The sequence below is a fragment of the Pelmatolapia mariae genome, linkage group LG2 (genome assembly GCF_036321145.2).
Source record: "Pelmatolapia mariae isolate MD_Pm_ZW linkage group LG2, Pm_UMD_F_2, whole genome shotgun sequence".
Taxonomy (NCBI): Eukaryota; Metazoa; Chordata; class Actinopteri; order Cichliformes; family Cichlidae; genus Pelmatolapia; species Pelmatolapia mariae.
The window spans coordinates 21,217,760-21,243,150 of NC_086228.1; the positions used below are offsets into that span (position 1 = coordinate 21,217,760).

The 25,391-nt window shown below is 38.4% G+C and overlaps 1 protein-coding gene across 7 annotated transcripts in view; it reads left to right on the plus strand.

The window, feature by feature from the left end:
• The window catches only part of diaph2 (diaphanous-related formin 2), a 350,677-nt gene that overhangs the window by 15,097 nt on the left and 310,189 nt on the right, over window positions 1-25,391 (plus strand). For 6 of the 7 annotated variants that reach the window (XM_063494477.1, XM_065469810.1, XM_065469812.1 and 3 more), the window contains 2 exons: window positions 5,816-5,920; window positions 10,623-10,643. In XM_063494477.1, coding sequence (XP_063350547.1) covers window positions 5,816-5,920; window positions 10,623-10,643 — 126 coding nt within the window. The remainder of the gene's footprint in view (window positions 1-5,815; window positions 5,921-10,622; window positions 10,644-25,391) is intronic. The other variant, XM_065469808.1, reaches the window with a different exon arrangement.

Consider the following 25,391-nt stretch of genomic DNA (forward strand, 5'->3'; position numbering starts at 1 on the left):
TTTTATTACAACCGCTAATTCCACATAATAATAAGTAATGAAGATTTCAGTATGAAGCACAGTGCTGTTATTTTGAGTATGTGTGGAGCTAGTTAAAACAAAAAAGGGCTTGAAAGGCATTTTTATATCTATATTTCACTACAGATGCATTCTTGTTTTGCTGCTGGGGGATGATAATAGAATGATTGCTCTCCAGACCGACCCTGGTTTTATACAGTGTCTCTTAAAAAAAAGTCCTTTCAAACAGGGATGGTATGCTGTTCTTTTATCTAAATAAACAATTTAATCAACATTAACAACATTATGATTGAAACCAGGATCCCACAGAGCTGTCATCTACTCGGGACAGCTTTATCTGTGGATTTAGAGAAATAACTGTGATTTTTTTTCAGTGCTTTAACGTTAGCATCAATCCAGGACTGAAAAACCTTGGTGTAACTTATACGTTTATAGAGTTATGTCCATACCATCTTTGTTAAAGCCCCACAAAACAATATTAGGATGACACACACAACCTTTAGTACCTATGTATTAGCATGATATCCTTGGGGTAATGTAGACAACTCCTGCATAAAACAGTGCCGTTTCATAGGATTACACATACCTCTCGTTTGTTTACTGATCCTCATTTGAAGTAAACAACGTGCAATAAATTTACCAATTTTTATTAAAATCTTATTTCTGGAGTTTACCGCGATGCTTAAATTATTTTTAAATAGCTTGTCTTTAATTTTAATTGTCCAGTAATCCCATGGTTGTATTGACACAACCATTTTTATTTATCTGTACCTCTGCTGTTGTCCAAAGACAATTATAAAGGCACCACTAAACTATAATGTAGCACCGGATGACATATATTTTCATTATGAAAAATGCAGGCATAGATTATTTTGGAACAACAACACAGTCTTAATAATGGTGGAGGCTTTCACAATCTCCAGAGATTAGTTAGTGGAGGAAAGAAGCCAATGCTTGTGATTGAGGAAGTATTTTGTGTTGTTGTTTCTTTTTTCTTTTTTAATTAACAAAAAAAAAAAAGAGTCGCTGAAAATTAAGTGGTATATAATTGATTGTGTCAGCATCATGTGATTTCTCTCCTGTATCATGGTGTTTATTTTGCCCAACCCTGAAGAAGGCCTTTTTCGCCTCAGGTGAGACGCCCGGGCAGTACGGGTTACACAGGAAACTTCAGCGTTGTCTCTCTAATTTTGCTGCGTCTGCATTGCAGCTCAAATAATGTCTCAGCGACTGAATCTACATTGTTGTGTGACATGCATTCATACTTGCTTCACCATAAATTTGTATTTTTCAAAATACTTGTATACAGATTGTGATAAGTTGCCCAACAAAGTTGCAAAGCAGTATAAGCAGAATTGCATGTCTCTCTGACATGTAGGAACTGCTGTGTACTTTGTCTTTAGAATTGTTTATGGATAACAACGTTAAACACAGACTTTGGCCACTACTCAGTATTAGTTCATTGTGTTTTCTGTGTTTTCATTGGATTTGTTGATATAAAAGATTATGGAACCAATATTACCTTTTAACTGAACCAAAATGACCTGCGATTTATAGAAATGTAAATGTTTTATATTCAGATGTTAAGCTTTTGTGAGGCCGGTCTCCACCTACGTATTCCTTAGGCCAGTGTGAGAAGTACCAAACTTTGAAATTCACTTCGCACTCATCTGTGGGGTCAAAGCTCTGTCACACTTGTGATTTTCTCCATTGAAATGCATTTTTGGCCTTATGTACTGCAGGATTGAAATCTTACAAAAAGCTTTCAGCCCATCTCTTTGAAGTGAGGAGCTGAATTACTCTGGCTTCATTGCATAGGTTGTGTGTACTATTGTGGATAATGTCTCTGAGTGTGTATGTGTGCGTGGTACGGTGCCTGCCTTTCCTTTTTTCTCATACAATGGTCTTTATTGCCAGGGCCAGAGAAATACGACCAGTGCTCCTGGTTTTCATCAGGCGAGTGCTCAGTGTTTTCTTGCCTGGGTGCTCATCCCTGTCACTCAGTTCACCTCTCAATTACTATGTTTGTGCTCACAGCGGCGTGACATTAAACCCAGGCTTCAATTTGCTCAGTGACAGATGACACAGAAGGCATGTTTGTTGGTCTGACATTTGACAGGCCTTGACACTTTGGGTTGGGAAGTATAATTACAGTAATGAAATTAAAATAAAAAAAGGGTTATTTACTTATGTACTTTTTAAGCAAGCGCTATTTACACTCATAGACAGTAAACTTTTCTGGTCAAACCTAGTAAACACAGAAGTAACTGTGGTGTGTAGTTTCTTTTGATGATAGTAGCTTCTCTTCAACATTTATCTGTTCAACACACATTCCAGTTGCTCTCTGTCTTCTTTGTCTCCACACCCATTCTGTAATTGATTGTTATTATGGTCCTACATGTTGCAGTCTTGATGTCTAGCTGGCTTCAAATGAAGGGCTGACCCATGGCATATTAGTGAGACCCCCTACTGTGCGTTAATGACTAGCAGGAAAGTGAAAATACTTTTTTTCGCTGCAAAGTGGTTACACATTGCGCTGTGTATCTCAAAGCCTAAATAGCACGTAGCCTATTACTGAAAGGTCATCAAAAGGGTTTGTCAAAATATAGGAAGAAACACTCAGTCAGTGGCCAGGAAACCCAAATGAATACTTTCTAGAATTTTTAAAGCCAACCATTAAGAGCAGGAGTATATTTGTAAAAGTACAGGGGGGAAAGTTAAAATGCATGGAAAAACATTTACTTTCAGCGCTGCCTTAGGAGGGCATTGTGTTTGTATTTACTCCATGTGTTTTGTCACGGAATTTCCTAAGATGTGCACAGCTTGAATTCACAGGATCTCATCAAAATGCGTAGACATAAATCAGTTGATGGAATTTCATGTATTTGTGTCTCACTAGGAATGCAACTATAATGCTGTAGTCGACTTCACTAATAGCACAAAAACAACATATAAAAAGCATTCAGTGTTCTGTTGAAGATTTGCTAAACCTCGAGGTATCACGATAACCACAGTCCTTTTTTTAATGTGTAGAGTTATGACTGTACACTAGCAGAGGCATAGTGTTTTGTGAGGTCAAACGCATGAACTCATCTCCTCAATTTAGACTGTCTGCCTGATGGTGTGAATATGTGTCAATAGCTGCTGCATATTGGCACTCTCCTCCCAAGTTGCCATTAGCAGTCGTGGCATTATTGCCCAGATGATGGTTTTACTTGGCTGCCAGCATGAAAACCTGCAAGAGCATGACATCCATACTTGATTGATTCGACTGATTTGATTTCTGTGCCAATTTGTCTCTGTTTCCGCTCTTTAGAGAATATCTTTTTCGAGTAGGGGAACGGTATTGAGGTGCGCGCAAAGACAGAGGAGCAGTGAAAGAAGAATGTGACATTGCAGTGCTGCTGTAGCTAGTTTGGGGTTTTATGTGCCTCTCTGTGAGCCTTGTCAGGATGAACACTCCTCGTAATAAGCTCCTATGTGATCCCTCAGCAGTTCCACTCTGCACCAGGACATTAAAACCAGCCCACAGGAGAATTACTGCATGTGCCCTTACACACTCATGGATCAGACTTGAGGCTAGTGGACAAAATAATTGATTTGTCACAGTTGAAGCAAAACATTTTATACTTCTACTTTTCTTAGATCCAGTTTTCCCCATAGGGTGAGCACTCCATACTGTTTTCTGCCTGAGATGCATTTGATGGCACCCATTAATTTTCCTTTTCAATGATACAAAGCCTGTAGTGCCCTGGTTTTGCACTGTTTTAGGCTTACCACACCACATGATTTTGGAATTTTGGGGCCATATTGTATTATTTTATATATATTTTAGAAACTAAACACAGCAGTGAGTGTCTAACGGTTTGCATTGTGCTCAAGATTTTAATATTAGGTTGCTTACGTCCACATTATATGATCCATGCAGTAATTTCTTTTACGCCTTTTTAATACAAGGGCAAACAAATTTTATAGGTCAAATTAGAACCTTAAACTATGCAATAATTTGATGAAAATCTGTTGCAGTTAATGAATACCTGAAATTTACCATCCACAGACTTCAGCAGATGCTTGGTATCTTCCCTGGTGAGGTGCTGCCAGGCCTGTGGTGCAGCCATCTTCGGTTATTGCTTGTTTGGGGACTGGTCTTTAGTGAGTCAAACACCTGCTCAGTTGGATTTAGGTTACTGGCTAGTCAAGAGCGTTGCACAATACATATGAAAACTCGTTGATTGCTTCGACTATATTTAGGACGAAGCAATCAGCAGAAATTCTGCTGTGTTTTTATTGCCTGGCTACTGTAAAAATACATTCTTAGTCGATTTTGCCAGACCAGTGTGAGACAAACAAGGAATCTTTGTCCCCGTAACTTCACCCTCATTTATACAAGCTCAGATCTCCTCATTTCAGTTACATCAGCAGCATAGGCATGATATCTTGAGACTCCTTTTTATGTAGCCTGTGAGGGTATAATTAATAATAGAGCATTAATCATTTTGGAGGCGAAACATGAGGGCTCATTCCTCGAGTTTGCCCCCTGACAAGCGTCCCGCAGGCCCACTGCTCCTACCCCTCCCATAATGTACTCACCCCATCACATTTTGCCTCCTTTATTGAATGCCAATTAAGCAGATAAATTAGCAGGGTTCAGAGATTAATTAAAAAACCTGCTGGTTTCCTTGGGTGAAAAAACCTGCCAATTGTAAAAGTTTCAGCTGCACTTTCTCCCCTCCTCTATCTCCGAAAGATATTAATGATTTTTGTAGCTCAGAGGGTATTTACTAGAGGAAATATGCTTGAAGGAATTCAGGTCACCGTGCCCCTGGATGGAATTCCTGCCCATGCTTCGCTAACAAATGAAGAAAAACCTTTTGAATCAGGTTATTTGTGGTAAGACATTCAAACCTCTGCGCAAAACAGTGTTCTTACTTTCAACTCACACGCTTCTTTTTTTTTTCTCTAGCTGAATTTTACACTTAACTGCATGAAAGGAAATCACTGTCAGAACAGATCAACACGTACTAAAAGACAAATGATTTTCTCTGCTTCCCAGCAGAGGGCAGCATGCCTCCACACCTTTAGGTTCACCATCCTAAAACCCTGAGGAGGATGTTTTTTCACTCTGTTCATTCTACCCATCTCTTTGTGAGAGAGTGCTTCTGATAAACATCCCCCTCCATTCTAATCATCATGTCATTCCCTAGCTTTTAGTGCTCTGTCCAGCCTTCGCTCTATCCCCTGATGTCTCTCACATGAAAGACCTCTTTTGTGATGCAGAATTAAAGTAGTATGAAGATAATACTCCCAATAACACACAGATACTGCCTATCCAGCCTATCTGATGTGATTGCATGGCCTCAATAGAAGCAGTGTGTTTGATTTTGTTCTCCTGTTCTGAGTTGGGGTGTACAGTTTTTATTGCTGCAGCCTTGCTACTTTCGTTTCAAGGACTAATTATTATTGCCATTATTTTCTGCTGCTGAGCCACGTGACTTTAATAAAGAAACAGACAGCAAACTTTTTTTCAGCCATAGAAACACAGGATTTTCTATTAAAGGATTTTAGTGGAAATGGAACAATAATTGTTTATTTGTTGAAAAAGCTTCTTCTTGTTAGTGAAACCATTGTGCCATAAATAACAGGGTAACAAGTTTGAGGTTGTGAAATGCAGTTGATTTGAAATGTTTTATTAAATTCAAGTTCGAATGTCAAGTATTTTTGTAAAATCTGTTTTTACTTAAAACTGTTGAGTATCACAGAGCTTCATTATTAACATTTTGCCTTTCTTGTTGTGTAGGAGGACATGAACCTGAATGAGGATCGCAAAGCGCCTCTGCGAGAAAAGGACTTGAGCACCAAACGCGAGATGGTGGTCCAGTACATCTCAGCCACGGCCAAATCTGTAAGTGAGAGAATACATTTCAGAGTTATGTCTTTATAAGCTAAGATATATTGTACAGTTGTAACTGGTGGGCTGAAATATCACAACACTTAACACACCTCTCTAGAATGACAACATGATGCTTTTTGCTTGCTTTGTCATCTGCTCTTGCACACGCTCACTTTTGCTGCCTTTCTTCACACCTCATGCTTGAAATCTACGCCTTTGATTGCAGTTTTGATTTATATCCCTTACTTCTCCCCCTGTTGTGCCAAAATCTTCCAGATTTAAGGCAATCCCTCACTTACTCAATCATAGGTGGATGGTCCAGTCACATGCTTGCATGAAAACGGTTGGTTGTCCAGGTGTATAATTGCATGTGAATTTTTGGTGGTGTCTTCTTGCTGCATTATTTGTTTATAAAAAAGATGTTTAATATTGCTCTTAGTTCAGCTGCAGTATATCAATGAGAGGCACTGCAATCAAATACAGGAGTGAAATATGACAAATTTCTGACCAGTAAACCTGTTATAATTCTTTACACTGCACCATAGCATGCTTTACCGTTTAGTTTTGCATGCTATGGATGCTTAGCAGAATTATTTTGTTGGTCTGTTTACTCTCAGTTGTTTTAAATTGAGATTAGATATAAAATTAATTAAAATGATTTTGCCTGTTTTGTGTTGGAGTAATTTGGTGGAGAGGCGATGCTTAATCATTTTAAGCAATAACAATTTTGGCAGCAATCCATGAATGTATGATAAATTCTTGTATTGTCTATTGAAGTTATGGCCAGCCTCATGCTGTAAAATTCAGATCACTTCTGAAGAAGAAGAAGAAAAAAAAAGTGATTTCTGTCCTCTTTGTTTCCTGAACCTGGTAGCTCCTTCTTGACATCATCATTTATTACCTGCCTCATTGTTATGGTAATTAACTGGCATTATTGATAATGATGATTATCCGAGATGATTGAATTCCACACAGGGCCCATTATGCTTTGTGAGCACTGATATTTTATTCAAATGAATAACGTAATCCATGTAGTCAAAGGACAGAGGACAAAATGGGATGTCTGTCAGCACCCTGCTATCACATTTAATAGGTCTGAAGAAAGGGGATGGTTGAATGTCAGTGATGATTGTGTGCATGCTGATTCATGCAAGTGCACATGCAGTCACACTGTATTACAGGACAGCTATATATCCAAACGCCATTACATACCAATAATACATAAAGATAATGTGCTTCAACTTAATAGTTTGCAATTTCTTTACATATGATTGCAACAGTAATGTGACGCGGCTGCCAATTCTCTGCAGTTAGCAACGTGATACACAACAATTATTCCTGTAACTAAAGTACGAGAGAGACAGGAGCAAGACTTTTATTTCACTGTTTTAGAGTACATCCGAGATTACTCCAGAAAGAAATTCTGTTATTTTACAAGTATAAAAAAATATTAAGTTGATAAGTTAAGACACAAACAAAACAACAACAAAAAAATGGCCAAGTTGGATAAGCTGATCACATAGCTTTAATGAACAATGCTCATCTGCAAAATTTAGTCATCAGCAGATTTTTTCTCCTGTTTTCAATAAAGTGTATTAATGGCCTCGCTTTCTTTTACGTCCTGATAGATGAAAAAAGACAAAAGATATTTCTTAATGTTACTTTATTTAAATATTTACAAATGTATGTAACAGTAAAGCTTCCTTAAACTGCCTTGTAGTGTTCCTCTGCTGTTGGACTGTTTGATGTGGGTTGTAGTAACCCAGTCACTCATTGCTGTTTGTTTTGCCTGGTGTTACAGCGCAGTATAGTTTGTCAGCAGTTGCCTTACAAGTGTGAAGAGGGTTTAAATTTTTGAGACCTTTTATAACTTAGACTTCAAAATCACCATCATTTTTTTTCCACTCAGTCTGCACGAATGAGCCTATATGTCTGTAAATTAAAGGTTGGACATTATTGGGGGCTAATGCTGCATATGGGTGCTAATACGCATGTCAGTGGTGATCGAATGTAGGAGTGGTGCATTTTGAAAATCCTGTCTGGATTCTCTGTCTTGCTGTTGTGCATTCAATGCTAATATCATTTTGCTCATCTAGCAAAGATGTATGCTGCATTGGGAGGTTGCGGTTTTTGTTGGTGTCAAACGGCTACAAATATGCTTTGTTTGTCTTTTTTTCTTTTTCTTTTTTTATTTCACACGCTATTTAATAGGTGTCTGATTTACACTCACCTTTCATTTCAGTCAGTGAAATATAAGGGGGACAACCAGGACCATTTCTTCCACACTCATATGTAGTCAAATTTGTGTGTAGACACTTTAATTCACCTCTTTCTTTCTCAACTTAATGCAGTTGCAGAGAATGTAGACTTGGAACTAGAAGTTTAAATCAGTAAATGCTGGCGGAACAAGAAATATCCCCCTTGTATTGTGTAACCCTTTTCTTGTCTGTCTCTGCAGACTTGCTCAATTGAACATGTGCCTTAGTGTTCAGGAATAGGCAGTATTCCTGGAGTTCAATAGCTTTAAGTGCTTCAGGTTTCTCTCACGGGGTGCTCCTTTCTTGTATGTACAGTATATTCACCTTTCATGCTTACTGACATACCACATCCAACTGCTGTTTGGCTCGAAAATGACATAATTTGGGAAAAGACTAATTCTTACTTTGTTTTCTCTTGTAAAATATGTCTTTCAAAGGGAAGTTAAAGCTTTTCTTCTTCTCTCTCTCCTGTGAATTGCCACCTCTCTCCTGGTCTGTCGCCAGGCAAGTTTGAGAACACTTCCCATAGTATACCAGGGTGCCTCAGCAGGGGTCTAGCAAATTACCCCCAACACAAATGGGATGTCTTTTCACAGGAGAATTCCACATTGACCCTGTTCATTTGAATATGAGCTGTGTTTCAGTGGAATCCAACGCTGCTCTTGCAGGAGTGTGTCTACTGACGTCCTTGTCCATCAGCTTTGCATGAACAGCTGCATTTCTTCCTCATCTTATTTTCCTGTTCTTTCTTCCCTTTACATATGTGCCAAACTAATCTAAACAATTGATACTATTGAAATTTCTCTGAGATTTAGTTTTGACTACCAGCAGTGAATATTTCAGTGTATAATTCCAGACTTGCTCTGTCTCATCCAGGAACGGTGTTATGGCAGGGTCTTAACAGGGGGACGCTCTAGTGTAATTAATGAAGTTTTATTCAAATATTGGTTTGTTTGATGCAACCAATGTGCCACCTTCTTCTCTGAGTGGGACTCGGATTTGCTGAGGTCATTCAAGCACTTTATTGTTAGCCTGATAAGTGTTTACATAATTATTTGGAAAAAAGTAGACATAATTGTATTTGTACTGAATAAAAAAATCTGTATACTTGTACCTACTGACTTATTCTTTTATACGTGTGCCTATTGACTTCTCCTGCTAAGCATCAGAACTCAAAAGGTAGTGAAATGAGAAGACTTCAGAAAAAGGTGTTACATTGCACCCAAACTAAAAACTTGTTAGTGAAACTATGCCGTTCCCCCTTAAGCTCCTCTCTGACTATTATCGGAACACACTAAAGATAGTGTCTGCTATTTTGGTCAAGCTGCTATGAAATAATATAAAAAAATACGTATTTGATCTGGGTGGCATCAATATCCATGCAAAATATCTGAGCTCTGAGTTACGTCAATGTGACTCATTTCAAGGAGTCTAATCTGCAGGATTCAGGTAATGCACCGTCTTAAATAGTGATATGCTGCATTCGCAGGAAAGCAAGGAAAATGTAGTTCGAGTGTGAATACAAAGTAGTATTTCTGCGATCAGCTGATGACATGTGTAGAAGACGCTTGAGTGATGGAGAGGGGAATCAAGCATCATATGGCCACAGATCTAGAGAGTTTGTGCATGACAGTAAATGAAACAAAAAGGTGGGTTTTGTACTTCCTTTCTCTACATACTAGAGAGACGGGGTACCCTAGTGTGTCCTGTAACTTCCTGCAATCAAAATGCATTTCTTCAGAAGCATACGGCAGAGAAAGAAGAGCTCAACCACAGATTAGAATACATTTACTCTGCTGACAGACACACTCCTACTGTGAAACAAGCCCCACAGTTGCAGTAATGAAAATCACTTCCGTTACCTGCCACTATTGACAGATAACAAGGTTAAACTTCAAGAATCGTGCTGACTGCATGGGTTCAAGGTAGCTCTGCCACACAAATTTGACACCTGAAGCCCAACATTAATGGCAGCAGATTGATTTCAGTCCACAGAGCCTCTTTGCCCACACTAGCCACTGTTCTGTTCTGTACCACTCATTCAATCAGTCAGTCACAAGGGCAATCATATTTTATCACCTTAATCATTTAATTAATACCTTGTGTGGAAGATGGCATGACTAAACATCACTTCCGCTTTTGTTGCCGCAACTTTTACTTCGGCATGTTTTCATATGCTGCGCAAATATTCATATTCAAAATAATTTGTAATACTGCAGCTGCCAAACGCAGACATTATCTTCAGCATGTGATGATAGTTTTGAATGTTCTCTTGTTGGCTTTAAAAATTTTTAAGTGTATAGTGTGTGCTTTAATTGTGTGAAGAATTTTTGTGATGTCCCATAAGTTACGCTAATGCTTCAACGTGTAATGGAGAGAATTCTCTGGCCTTACTAATGATTGTGCTGTTTGTGTCTTTTTGCACATTAACCTCCTCCGCTGATCGCTGCATGCAGATAACTGGGAGCAAAGTTGCGGTAAGTAGCCCATTATTTATTTAGCTTGTGAATCTTCGTACTTCTATGTATCTGTCTTTATTCACTCCCTAAGCTCACAAATACACATTACACATCATTTTATCTCGTTTTGGAAGGATGTTGAGGAGCGCATTCTGAACTGTGCAAGTGAGGGTCATTTCATTTTCTTTTCATTTTCACCTGTGATATTACTAATGGGCTTTAATTTGAAAAGGCTATAAACTGTCAACACATTTCCTGCATACAAATTTTTAGCACTTTAAAATGAGAAATCTTGAAATTATACTGCCTGAAAGTGAGTCAGGACACCTTTTGTTGGTTTTTGCTGTTTCTCTTTGAAATTGATTGCAGTCTAACTTCTATTAGCATTTCAATACTTTAATATCCACAAAGAAGGATAGCTTTTACACAAATTCTCATAATCTTCAATCTAATCTGTTTATCAAAATGATTTTCATTTTGTCTGTGAGATACAATGCACATAGAGAATATACAGTAAAGCTACTCTGACTACCCCCCACCAGAAGGGTGGGGGGTAGTCTACACGTCGCCTTGCTGTTATTTGGCGCTATATAAATAAAATTCAATTGAACATGTTTAATTTGACAGATGCCCTTCCTGACACAACCCCAAAGGGATTTCCGTTTCTTTTTGAGATCAAACTGAGGATCTTTCTTAGGTGCACACGTACCACACTATGGATCCACATTAAAAATATACAGTATAACACTTAATAGGACTTTGCACACACTCATAAATACTGTACACAGACACACACTGACCCACAGTGCACTGCAATATTTTTCTGCCTAAAGCAGAAATATTCGACCATATTGGGATAGTGGAAAGATTTGTGGTTGTTTATCAAAATTTGCTCTCAACAGCTCCCCATGTGACAGGAACACGACTGGTTCCTTACAAATGCTTATTCTTCTTCTTCATTTTACTTCAGGTAGTTTACTTGAAGTATACTATTGGAATTTCCCACACTATTGGCAATACACATTCATTTGTTCACATTAAAATATGCAGATTACTAATTTTCACCTACGAAATGGCATCCCTCTTTTGTAAAGAAGAAATTATTTTGTGTGGTTTTTTTTTTAACATCTACTGGTTCATAGTTTGGCAAGTGTTGAATTGTCACTTTAAACTGTGTTTTATTACCTTTTGAGAGCCTTGTGAGGATTAGGAGGACTGTAAAGCTTAACAGAAACACACAGACAAAGTAAAGTAGCACTGTGTGACCTGGCCTCTGCTCTGCTCATGATCTCAGACAAACCTCGCTCTGCAAGGCATTTAACAGAACCATTTGTATCGATTGAGTTTTCTCCTTCTTTGTCAAACTGTTCTTTTGTGCTTGGTTATTTCCGTTGGAAGAACAGGTTTTTCAGCTCTGCCCCTAATGACGTGGACTGAGTAGCTTTCAATCAGCGGCAATGGTCAATTTGTTTTCACTAGACATAATATGACAAAATCATACAAGTTTGAATTGTGTAGACCTAAATTAAGAAGTTCTGCAAACCATGCAGGGACCCTGGTCAAATGCATTGCTTCCAACTCAACAGCATACTGATGCATTTGACCTGGCATTTGTAACCTCTGTGCCATCCCTCTAGCAGTAGCCCATAGATATGGCTAACATACAGGCAGGTATAAACTGTCATTCTTGAAAGCCTAACTGAAAGCTAGTGGGGGTGTTTGGGGTGCAGATGGAGAGCATTTAGCCGATGATGGCCTACAGTACAACTCCCTGCTTTGCTGGCAGATTCCCATTTTCATGCTGTCTGCGTGTGTCGGTTGGACAGAGTGCTCTCTTATGTGCTGTAAGGGAAGTGTTGGTTAGGATTGTCTGCAGGGAAAATACAACTGTAACTTCTCTGTCTAAAGCATGAAACCTCCCTGGCACTCTCCCCATGGAGAATGAGTTAGGAATACAGAGACTGTGTGAATTACCTGTAATCCACTTTGACCACTGTAGAACTGTACAACATTGCAAAGCTGCATATGCTCTCAATGTGTGGATTCCCTATTAATGCCCCTATTCTGCCCCTGTGTCATCAAGTTTGTGGTCTTTACCCTTGATGTTAAGATTCATTGTATATAACATATACATATAAGTAACTACATGTTTTACGCAGTGTCCTGCAGTTCCCTGTTACCCACTACAATGGCTTTATAGCGTCAGGCTTTGTAAAACTTGGCCTGATTTACGTCACCAGTCAAGGGCCACATTGTAACAATACATCAATGTCTACTGCAGTGTTAACGTGAAAGCTGACTGTTGTTTCGTCACTGTGCGATACCACTGTGAGAATCTGCAGCTCACAATGATGCTGAAACCTTTGATTGTGAGAGGTTGTGTGATGCAGAGAAAAGAAAAAAAGAAATGGCAATCCCTAGACCACAGGGAGGTGATCGATATCTGTATGACTGGACAGATGACTGCTTATTTCCATGGTAACATCGTGGTCAGTTCTGAGATGTCAGGTGGTGATGGCTGGTGTGGTTGTGTGTGTTTTCAGTGTTTGGGTTGGCCCAGAGATCCTAAAATGCGTCAGACAACCTGAGAAAAAAGGTCAGAAGACGCTGTATTGGCTTCACTATAGCTGGTGAACTTCATAAACATTCTTCTTTTTTCTGCTGCATTGGAATGTTGGCATTTTAATTTCAGTGTAGCTAAAGATGTCTTTAACATCAACTTTTTTTTCTTGTGTGCATAGTTGTGCGGATGTATGCAGTTATGTGATTGTTTATTGTATAGGAGGATAGGAATACATTAGAAAAATCTCACATCTTAATGTCATGGAGTATAACTACAAGGTCGTTTTCATTAACCCGTTCAAATGTGGCTGTATATTCAACATTTAAATGAAAAGATGTTTGTGTGTCTAGCACGCACAGCATTGCAAAAGCACTAAACCTTGATATTTTCCTCATTTTTGAGATAGTTTAAGAGTTTCATTCATTTGCAATCCACCTGAGGTATTTTATTGATGCATTTTTTTAATCATTATTTTCTAAAGATGCATTTTTTCCTCACTAACTTATTAGTTACTGTTAATAGTAAATCAATACCTCAGGTAAAAATTCACATTCAGAACATTCAGTCATTATGCAAAATTTGGACATAACTTTTTATGATCAGCAGTCAAAACCCCTAAATTTCTTAGTTTAGAACCAGAGAAAGGCAAGAGAAACGCACTTACCCTTTAGCACTGAAATGAAGGATGTTGATATACATTTTTTTTGTTTTATTGGTTGATATTATATGTATCTCAGGTGAATTACCTGTGCTCCTAATCTTCTGTGTTAGTGCCAAGGATTTTTGGACAATCTGTTAGCAAATAGTTATCGTTAGGATAGAGAATCGCAAAGCATCCAGATGGGAAACAAGGGACATAGAAAGAGAGTTGCAAGGATATGAGGCAGACATCTGGCTCCTCTTTAACTCCAATCAAGTGTTCGTTCACAGTGCCAGGAGTGCTTGTGAAGGACCCTAAAAAAAGGAAAAAGTAAAAGAAATATGGTGAGCCTGAAAGGAAATCAAGGCACCCTCCCTCCCTGCTTACCTTTTAAAACCATATACCTCAAAAGACTTTTTGTTTCAAGCAAGCTATTAAACTGGGTGCTGAGGGTTGAGCAGATTTGATGTGGCACATGTCCTTGGTTCTTTAAAAGAACAGGAATGAAAAATTAATCAATAGCGTGTGCCTCCCATGCCCTGAGCCAGTGTTCAACATAGATTCTATTTTAAATTAAGATCAAGGAAACATGCTCTGGAGGGGACCGTTTCAATAAGATGTTTCTTTGATTGGCTGAAAGCATATTTTAGAGTTCTTCTGATTGACATAAAAAGTTGCCTGAGAGTGAGATTAGGAAATATTTATTTGACAAAATACTTTCACATAGGATCTCTTTAAATATGCTTTGCTATCATTGTTAATAAATACTGAACATTTGTTGCTTTAATAACTCAAATTATAGGTAAATTCTATTCCCAGAATCCTTCACTGGGATGTGTTAGGGCACGATCATGTAGACCCAATGGTTATCGTTTGGGGCTCAGATGTAAATATCTGGATAACTGGTCATGCATTACTGTTCTGTGCATAATTTGCTGTTTCACTATGAATGCAGATCACTGTCATTTGATTATGGCCTATGAGTTTGAGATGAATTTATTGGAATTCCATCTCTTTGAATAACCTGGACATCAACCTGACAAATCCAGGTTCCTCCTTTCTGCTCCATTTGCAGGTCAAAGGGAACCCTTTTTTTCATAAACAGTTTTATAGGCATTTGCCTTTCTTCCTTTGTGAACTCAACTATGGTATCATTTGCGTCTGGATAATTTTTTTTGATCTACAAACTTTCCTCTTTCCATCCTTTTGATTCAGGTTGATATCTTTTTCATTCGTCCTTAGATCTACAAGCAGATCTAAAACTGTATCAGTCTCTTTTTGTATGTTTTTGATATTTTTTTGTGTTTGATAGCATTTTGTGTGGTGAATCCTGTGATGTTATGGTGGTGAAGTCCTCTTTTGATCATTGACAAGGAAACATGTACATCCTTTCTTGACTTGTTGTGGAGGCATAAAGGGCTCTCTTGTCATTGTTCAAATGTTTTTTTTTTGTCCATGAGAATTGTGCTTCTTTGTTTATCAGTTCATTTGTTATGTCGTAACTTTGTAGCGTATCGAAGTTTGGTAGACTAACTACCTTTTTATGTCAGACTTGTTCATTTATAAGCTCATTATCATCTTCATCTTACTCATTGTCAAATTTTTCTTGTTTTGTCAAAACAGTCCAGTTACTTTTATACCCTTGGCAGTTATTAGACAGAATGTGCTATATTTGCCACAATTTCTTACAACAGTGGCTCATTCATGCTGCTCTAGACATTTTAGTGGTATGGTTTGGGTCCATTCGTCCCCTCAGACAGAAGGGTCACTGCAAATCGATACAAAGCTTTTCTGAACAATCACCTTTGTCTAATGATAAAACTTTACAATTCTGATGGGAATGGTCCTCTCCAGACTGCCTCCATCCATTGGCCATGAGAGGTCACTGAATGGTTTGATGAGTATAAAAATTAATCACATGCTACAGCCTTTGCAGTCACCAAATCTCAACCTAAATTAACACCTGTGGGAGACAGATGGACTTTTATGTCAGAGAGTGCTTTCGAACACCAAGTAGGAGAATATTTCTGGAAGAAAAACTCACAGAATGAGCATCATGGCACACTGAAGCTCTTCTGGGAAGATATGAGGGTTCAACACCATACTTTATAAATACTTTTATGGATAACTTAATAACATTGTGTAATAGCATATGTAATAGCTATCACAGTTGTCATGCCATGTTGAACTTTTCCTACCAGCTAATGTTGTTTTTTTGCCGAATGACTTGTCTTCAGGCATTTATGGTTGGATTGACCTTTGCTGGCTGTGGAAGAAGCAAGGTTTTAGCTGTGACAGAGGCTGGGTTGTGTGGGAAGGATTAAGTCAACAACAGCTCCCACTGGGGATGAGAAAAAGAGGTTACTTTCCATCAGCATTTGTCCTCTTTTTATTTTTTGTGCTTGAGTTTTTATGGGTTTTTTCTGCAAGCTTCTCTCCTTCCTTATTTCTCTCCTCACACATCTTTTCTATACAACATATGTCTTTTCAAAGGAAGAAACAATCATTCCTCTTCAATCAGAAGAGGAGAGCTGAATCTCGTTATTTTGAAGGGAACATGAAAGGCTGAAGTGGTCACAGTATGCTGATATTGAATTGAACAGTGACTATGGCAGTGCTTTATAGTCTCCCTGTATTTGTGTTGGTGTGTCAGCATGAACGTGCTTCTGTGCTGGTAGTAAGAAGCACTGTTTTTCTCCATGAATTTTCAGTACACTTGCATATTACAGCAACGATTTAGATATTGCACAGGAGAGACTGGCTATTTTAGAGAAGGGCGGAGAGGAAAAAATAGGATTCTTAGTTCTGTTGATTGTATATCTGTGAATTTTATGTACTGTATGCACATCCCACACTAGTGATGGAGCTTGTGAATACGGGCTATGCTCTCAGTTGTACATCTCTCTCCCACAGCTCTGTCAAACACTCAACAGCACTGTCGGCATGCTCAGCTCGGCAGGAGGCTCCTGCAGGGCCGCATTAGGCTCCATAAACTTTATAGCATATTTTTACAACCCAGCTCTCTGTATGCATCCACCATCACATCCCATCGCATCTGCTTTAACTGTTCACACAGCTGTGAAATTCTGTGTATCCCCATGTTTTATGGTTGCTTGCTTCTCCAGTCACTCCCGATTTCTTTATTTGCTTCTTTAGCTCTTCGATACCCTCTACATCTGTGTATATTTAGTAAGTTATTTGCTTTGGTTGATGCGGTCGGCTTCTTTTTCTAGATGTGATCTCTGTGAAATGTGGGCTCTGTCTGAATATGTCAAGATTTGCATGGAGAATGCTTGCATTGGGTGATGTGAGAAAGCACTCCTGTTCATAACCTTGCCAGGCTCTCTTTTTGTGCATTTGTAGTCATTCCAAATGCAGACTTCACACTCACTTGCATTCCAATGTAAGAAGTGCATTGACCCCGCTGATCTGTAATATCTCTGTTTTGTACCTCGGTAGCTGAAGGACAGGTAGGAAGAAAAGGCAGCTGTTGACAAATAGACAAAGTTGTTGTAGATGTTGGGTTTGGTGAGAGTCACATTGACGGCCTTTTTTTTATAATCCCCCACTATCCTTGCAGTAAGCCCACCAGGACCTGTGGGGGTGCCTTACTGCTCAGTCAACTAGTCCACTCAGCACAACAGCGTGCTAACAAGGTATAGTCTCTGCCTATCAGCCGCAATGCTTTCATAGCACTGTCATACTTGGAGGCACAAGAGTAAAGCCATATAATCGCCTCATCAACAGCCAGGTTTCCCCTGATTCCCTAGACAGCTCTCTGCTGTAATGATTGGTGACATGATCAAGACCAGATCACTTGCTGTGTTATTGTCTGGCTTGCAGTTTCTTTTCGAAGGGTGCTCTGGAGAGATGGGTCATAGTTTTAAACTGGAAACCTTCAAGCTATATCACTTTTTCGCTGTTTATTGGTATCATGTGGCTAGTTGGCTTGCCGCTCACCAGTTAGTAAATGGATGGAAGAACAAATAAATGAACAAATGAGAATACATTAACTAGTAATTAGGACTGTGCAATTAATCCCATTACGTTTTTTTTTGCTTCAAACAATTATGAAAATAAGATAATCGAGATAAAACAATAATTGCGCTCCATTCTCTTTTGCCACAAAGCTCCAGTTTTGTGTTAAATACAGAGCATTCTGGCCCTTAAACGAAGAAAAAAGCTGTTAGTTTAGAAAAAAAGAAAAGCTAAAATTTCTTCAGTTATTAACCTTTGATTTTAGGGAGGTCCACAAGGAACACTAGCAACAACAGAATTTTAACAACTGTAAAATGCATGATGTAAAAATAAAAAAAAGTCAGTGAATAATTGTGTCAAGTAATTGTGATCTCAGTGTTCACCGGCATAATTTGGATTATGATTCTTGCAGTATTTGAGCAGCCCTACTGGTCATGCACTAGATAGAAATACTCAGGTTGCCATGATGTACTTTAGGCTTGGTTGGTAAAGCGTAGTTCAGCTGTCCCAGAGAATATGAGTCTTATCCTGAGTGAGTTGGCAGCACCTCGCATTCATGCATGCTGGCTGCTCTCTGCTTGTGTTAAAATGCCAAACTGGTCACAGTTTTTTGTGAATTGCACGGGGACATCTTTGTGTGCTTTAATTGTGCACAGCCTAACTTTATGTATTGAAAACAAATATTAGTATTGAGATTGGGTTTTGGGTGCCTCACAACAGTGTTGATAACATTGGATCTTAGTCAAGTACAGTAGCTCATCGTGGACGATCGTGGTCTGTCTCTGCTCAGATAGACATGGCTACAGCTGCAGTTCTCCAGCCACTAATGTAGTACTGAAGGCTAGCACTTGGTGGCAGTGGGTACCCATTGAATCGACCAATACATTGTTGCACCACAGGGGCTCAAAAGCCACATTGTTGCTATGGAATTGACCTAATGGGTTTCTTGCAGCCCATGCAACACACGGCTATGTGTGCCACTAATGCCATTTGTTAGACATCTGATCTTTAAAAGGAAGAATACATGTGAAATGGCTCAATAGGACTCAGGCAGGTCTGTCTTCTCTAAAGAACAACTTTCCCTTACAACTCTAGAGATGGAAAGGAGGCTTGATTCATTTATTCATTTATTGTTATTTTTCCTTCAACCTAATACAAAAGTGAGACTGCCTCTTACATGGTGGAAGAGAGCCAAACTCTATTGGGTACACTCATTTTTTTTCCGTTTGATTTTTCACTTGCATAATCTGGGCCTGTAAGGAATTATGTGTTCCCTTGCCTGCCATTAACAAGACCCATTGTATTGACTTCCCATATGCTACGAATGATTAGTCCAACGCTGAAAACAGATTTAGTCTCTTAACAATAAGACATCAGCTATGTTTACAGAACAACACCATTGATATCTCTGTCCTTCCTCCTGGTTGTCTGTATACATCCCTTTATGCTTTATGCCTGTACACTGACAACATATCAATGTCTCCCTCTTTTTGTGTATTCTATGCAGTTGCTTTTCCTCAGAGATATGAACATCAAACCTTCTGACCATATCTTTCCATGTGAGCCATATTTGCTTATTGACAACCAGTGCTCTTGAAAAGACACAGATTCATGGCCATATGTGTTCTGCTGGAGCATGGTCTGGTCAGGCGTCGCTTTCAGTTACAGGACAAGTTGTTTTTCAGGATAGAGATTGTTGATCGAGCGCAGCTATAGAAACATCTTTGCTCTTCAACTCATCATTTTTTTTCCATATTATCATTCATCTCAGGTGCCCTCGCTAACATAAGGCATCCATTTTTAATGCACAGCCATATGGTGATCTTGTTTTTTCTGACAGGTATTGTGCCAAATAAATATAAGTAAATGAAGCAAAAAATGTATGTATTCACATATATGTTTGACTATATCAGTTGGTAGTCAGGATGTATCAAGCACTTCCTTAGAATGGAGCCAATTACTCGATATTGGCCTGAGGCTGATTTGATGGCAGATGTATAGCGTTTGTAATGGTGATGTCCTTGATGTTGGCTATAGACGCAGCATGAGGTGGCATCCAATCATGCTGAGATGGCTGACCTGTCTCTTTATGTCCTGAGTGGTCTTGAGAAAAATGATCTTTCTTTCAAAGCTGATTGGGTGAATGCTTTCGTCATACCTGAGATGCAGGCCTTGAATCAAACAAAGTCTGCAGCTGGATGTAATAAAAACATAGGACCTTACAATGCAGACCCCTGATGTGTATAATTACACAGTCATTTAATAAGACAAGCAGCAAATTCAGTGTCATGTGTGAGGTGTTTTTCTTCTTCCCTGTCAAGATTTCCCATGTTAGCTTTCAGTTGGCTGTCTCTGCTGGCGACGGGTGTTGTTTGCTAGATTGTTTGTGTGTCACCTCACATGTCTCTGTGTGAGGAGGAGAAATTTGCCACCACAAAAGAATGAAATTGAGAGGGAAAAAGTTCTTCCAAGCCCTGCAACTAGAACAAAAGAACAGAAAAAAATCATGATGTTATTATCCCAGCAACATCTTCTGAGCTTCTGATATAAATGAACTAAAGGTTCTAAAATTGTCATTTGAATTATGCCTTTCATCTCCCCATGGTTTTTAGCGAAGCAGTTCAGCCCAAGTCTCTAGTGAATGTTTTTTCTTCTCCTGTTTGCATTTCTGAACAAGCGCCATAACTGTAATGAATTCTATTATTTTAAAACCAATTACTGTTAGTTGGGAGCTTTTTCACCACTGCTGTCGTGCTCTCAGAGGAATAGTGTTGTTGCAGTGTTGACTGCACTCAAGCCATGATGGTGTTGCTTCATATTTCCCTAACTATCCATATTAATGTAACTTTCTGCTGCATACAGTACGTGCTCCATATGCGGGACGAGTTTACATATGAAGCAGAAGTAAAGGAATGAGTGCAAAGAAGATTCATTTTTTTATTTATTTAGTTGAATTACATTTTCTTTAATTATTTGAAAATTATACAAGCCAATGAAGTGTTTGAATTAGGAGGGGAAAAAACTGAATAAATAATACTTAGCCTTTCACTCACTGCATATTTTTTCTGCTTTGGGGAGGTTTATTACATTTAACAGTTTTTTATTATTTAAATGATATGATGGCAAAAATAGTAAAAGGCTAAACATGGAACTTAAAAAGAACTGCCATCTAATATGACTGCAGAAGAAGAAAATATGCTCAGGCAAGTTTGAATCTTATATATGACAGGGTTATTAAAATTGTCATTTATGTTCTTATAGCTGTAGTTTTTAGCAACGAATTAGTACCAGAACATTGATAACTGAACTATTGTAAATTAGATTAAGATTACAGTGCTGTTTACTATACAGTAATCTCAATTTCAGAGTTTAGGCTTAGATTAATAGTTACCTCTATATTTACAACTAGATATTACCAGTTGATATCACAGAATTACCATTTCCAATACAAAATAATATTTTTTTAACATTTAAAACTTGTGTTCTTGAGATTAAGTTACCATGCCCAGTCTGCGTTGTTTGCCACACTGTTAATGCAGATAAAGTGATAAAGAAAAATAAAAAGGCTTTCATTGTTCCTAATTTCGTTAAAAATTCCTAATAGAGGAAAAAAAATGTTTGTCACTAAACTAAATCATAATTGTATTTGAGATAATCAGCAGGATGCCATGTTATGTGCCACATATGTTAACCTTTGAATCCTTTAAACTGGTCCACATTTGTGTCATTTTCCAAGTTAGCTGTGGGCTCAACAGTCAGGAAGAACACGTCGACATTATTTGTGGCAATGTTTATTGTTTAGTTGCTATGAAAGTTGCAGCAGTGGCATTCCCACTGTAGTAGCAGGGACTGGAAGCAACACACACACACAGCGTCACTATCACAAGCAACTCAGGATATACAACTCCTATTAAAACACTGTCATTTCCAAAGTATTGGTACAAATCAAATTTTGGTGCAGTACAGTTTTATCAGCAGGGTGCAGTGGAACCTTTCTAGCATTTGAATATCCAGCAACATCACATAGTGTGGAATATGCATGCACATTCAATATATGCATGTATATCTGTACATAGACATTCATGTATTACATGTATTACAAGATTTTTTTTAATTCTATGTAATTAGTGCTTTGGAGCCCAACATTGGAGTATCATTTCACCCTATGTTAGACTACACAGTTTTCTTTGTTCATAGTAATTATATTTATTCGTGATCGCCAATGACGTGTACGGACACGTTACATGGACTAATAATAAGGTCTCTCTTTGAGGCCAGTCTCCATTATTCCTCTTTCTATGCATAAGACTAATTGGATCCTGCTTAGCCAGTGTTTGGAGGTGGATACTTTTTGTTCTCTTTTTTAAAAATTTTGTCCTCTAATTGAGCAACTTACATTCAGTCACTTGAATTATCAGTGTGCTACTTCAAGTTACATACTTTGAAGTTGTGGTGAACACTACAAAATACTGTTTTTTAGTCTAACTTTACACCAGGTCACCATGTAGTATTTTCCTATCTATACATGCACACAGTCTGAGAGAACTAAGCAAAGAAAAAAGATTAGACACGTCCACTCATTAAAAGCCAGCCACTCATTCTGCTCTAAAAATTGATTTATAGCTTATTTAATAAGCTGAAAGGTTACCTCAAAACAGATTTTCTCCATAATTGACCAATTTATTGCCGCTCGATAAGCATTCATGTCAAGACAAGATTTTGAGGTATTTCTAATTCCCATTTCCCACAGTTTTGCTCTCATTTATTAACACTGATATTATTCTGCAGTGATTAGTTATTAGAGAAGATATGAAATATTCAACATGTTGTTTTTTGGATGTTAACAGGGTGGGGTACAAAACCTGGGCACAATGGCTGCAGCATTAGTTAGCATCACTGAATGTTCTCCTAATTACCTCACTTTGCCCAGCAGCTGTCTGCTATTAGGGTCCTTTGTTCCAGATGTTATCTCATTAGAATGGCATTGATCATCCTAATGACTCAGGGAGAGATTATTGGTCCACATTAATGTGACCCGCATGTCCCTCCTTCTTCCCTGAGGTCAAACAACAATAACTCCATCCATCCATATGTTCAGCTGACAGTGCATTACAACCATTTTCACCAGTCTTCTGTAACCTGTACATGAAATGGCAAATGCAAGAATGTAGCAGAAATGGCTAGTGGCACATGTTGTTTGTAAGGAGGCAAGTTTTTGCTGTAAACACTAAGCTTTCTATGAATTGGTTGTGTGTCATTTCATTAATGGCTTTTCTTTACCAATAAAATGGACAAGGTTTAAGTTTCATGTTTCTGTTTGCTTCATATTATGTTTCAGTTTGAGAGATTGAAGGTTTTCTGAAGCAAGGATATTTGCTTTTGTGTACTTTCACGCTGAGAACAGTATTCAGTCACCAGTGATACTGAATGGGCTTGTTCGTATTATGCTACATCCAAGGCTTTCATTTTGTCCATGTTTGTGTCTCTTTGAGTGGTGTAAGTATATATGCACATATCTGTTTGATTTGCTGGTTTGTCTTTTTTTGAGGACATATTGCTGGTGCTTTGATAAGAAAACTGGGAACATTTGAGTCCTGATCTTACACTTTTGGTCTTGAGTATTTTTATGGCCAGGCAGGGTTTTGCCGGGCATCGCTGACAGCTAAAAAGCAAGTGGTTCCCTCCCCTGCCACAACAAGCACACAGCACAGAAGCACACAGAAATCTGTGTGTCTGATCCCTTTGTTTCCCCTTTCTGCTGGCCTGGAAGCTGGCCATCTCAGAATTCTGTGAAGCCACCGGAGGATGTTAGAGAGGAATGGCAGTGCAGAGCTGGAATAAAGAGGACGACAGCTGGAAAGGTGGAGTGACTAGGTAATATGGTGTAAAGATGAAGAAGGAGTATTCAGGCAAAGTGATTGGAAGAAAGTTCAAGACGGGGAGAAGGAAAGTGCCTAATTACACTCTACGTCCTCGCTATGTAACTAATCCTGACTTGCCCACTTCCCACAGACTGTGGGGTAAATCTGCTAGAATGTGCCTCTGTGGTCAGCTAATTTCCAATATAACTTGTAGGTCTCTTTTTCCCGCTCCACGAGAATCTGTTGTATTAACGTGGTGCCTCTGTTTTATACTTTAGGCTCAAATGTGTAGTAAAACAATCGTGCTTAATTGCATCTATCTCAGTGGTTCAGTCTTCAAGTTTTCAGGCTCCACGGCCTAATGAAAACGGCGAGGCATCAGTTTAATTATAATGTACTCGTCTCTTATCCAGGAGAGATTGTTTTTATTTGGAGCCCTAATGAATTTCTCATCAGTTTGTTATTAACATTGTGCTATCTGGGGCTCAAGTGGGGAAGCAACCAATTACATGGCTTTGTTCTCCCCGATGGACAAGAATTTGTGCCTCCATTGAGAGAGAAATAACTTGTATATGCTGTTGGAATAAGGGCCAGCTTTTTGAGTCATTGAGAGCGTGAAAGTTTTCTGCGTTAGGTAAAGTAGAAATGGCATTAAATCGATTAAAATGTTTTCATATTAAAAAAAAAAGAAGTCCTGTATAGATTCCCACTAGGTCTGTTTTCTTGTAAAAACTACCTCACCAATATAGAAAACTCTTTTTTTGGAAAATGATGGGCAGGAGCTGAAATATTGGCTTGATAAACGAAGAGGGTTAACGCTACACTGCCTTGCCTAGTCAGATATATGTAACATGATATTCACAAACTCAACCTTTGTTTCTTTTTTCCTGAATATTTCAGTCCTTGGTTGCAATGATTCATTTCACCTCTGGTGAGAACAGGTTAAGTGGAAAATGGATGTTGAGAATTCATACAGTGAACTGAAGACAAGTAATGATAATTTGGCGTTCTTACCCTTGATTCTGGCTGCATATGGCATGACTTTCTTAACCTAAAAATGCATTTGGGACTAATCTAATGGGATATGAAAGGAACATAATGATGTGTGGGGCCTTGCTATTTGCCTTTGTTCACAAAACACTTCCCTAGTTTATTGCATTTTACGGTTGAAGGGCTTGATCACTAGTATTATGGTTTTCTAAATGGGAGTCAATAAATTACCCTCTGATTAAAGACGATGCCCTCACTTTAGGTGTGAGAGCCATTCGCTATGCATGGTTAGCATGAATCTTTTGTGTGTACTAGTTTAATCACTTTAATTCCTCTTTCATTTTCAACTCTCTTCATCTCCATCACTCTCTGACTTTTCTCTGACAGTTGAACAGGGCACAAACATTTTTATGCTGAGATCTCAAAGGGCTTTGGGATGGAGATGGAGATTTCAAATGCATTTAACTTAGTCTGTTATCCAGACAGAAAGTCTTAAGAGTTTTTAAGACAGAAGTCTCCTAACTAAAAGTGCTTTTTAATAATTGTTTCTAGTACCCTATTCCCCCTTTTGACAAGAATGCAGTTTACTTAATTAACTTAAGTAAAAAGGGGGAAAGTTAAGTCTATGACATGAAAAGTTTTCTAGTTATTTGAAGTATGCTTCTTAATTAGCAGTTTCTCTCTTATCTTATACATAAATGCAGCTCCTCACTGAAAACATGAAGTGGAGTTTT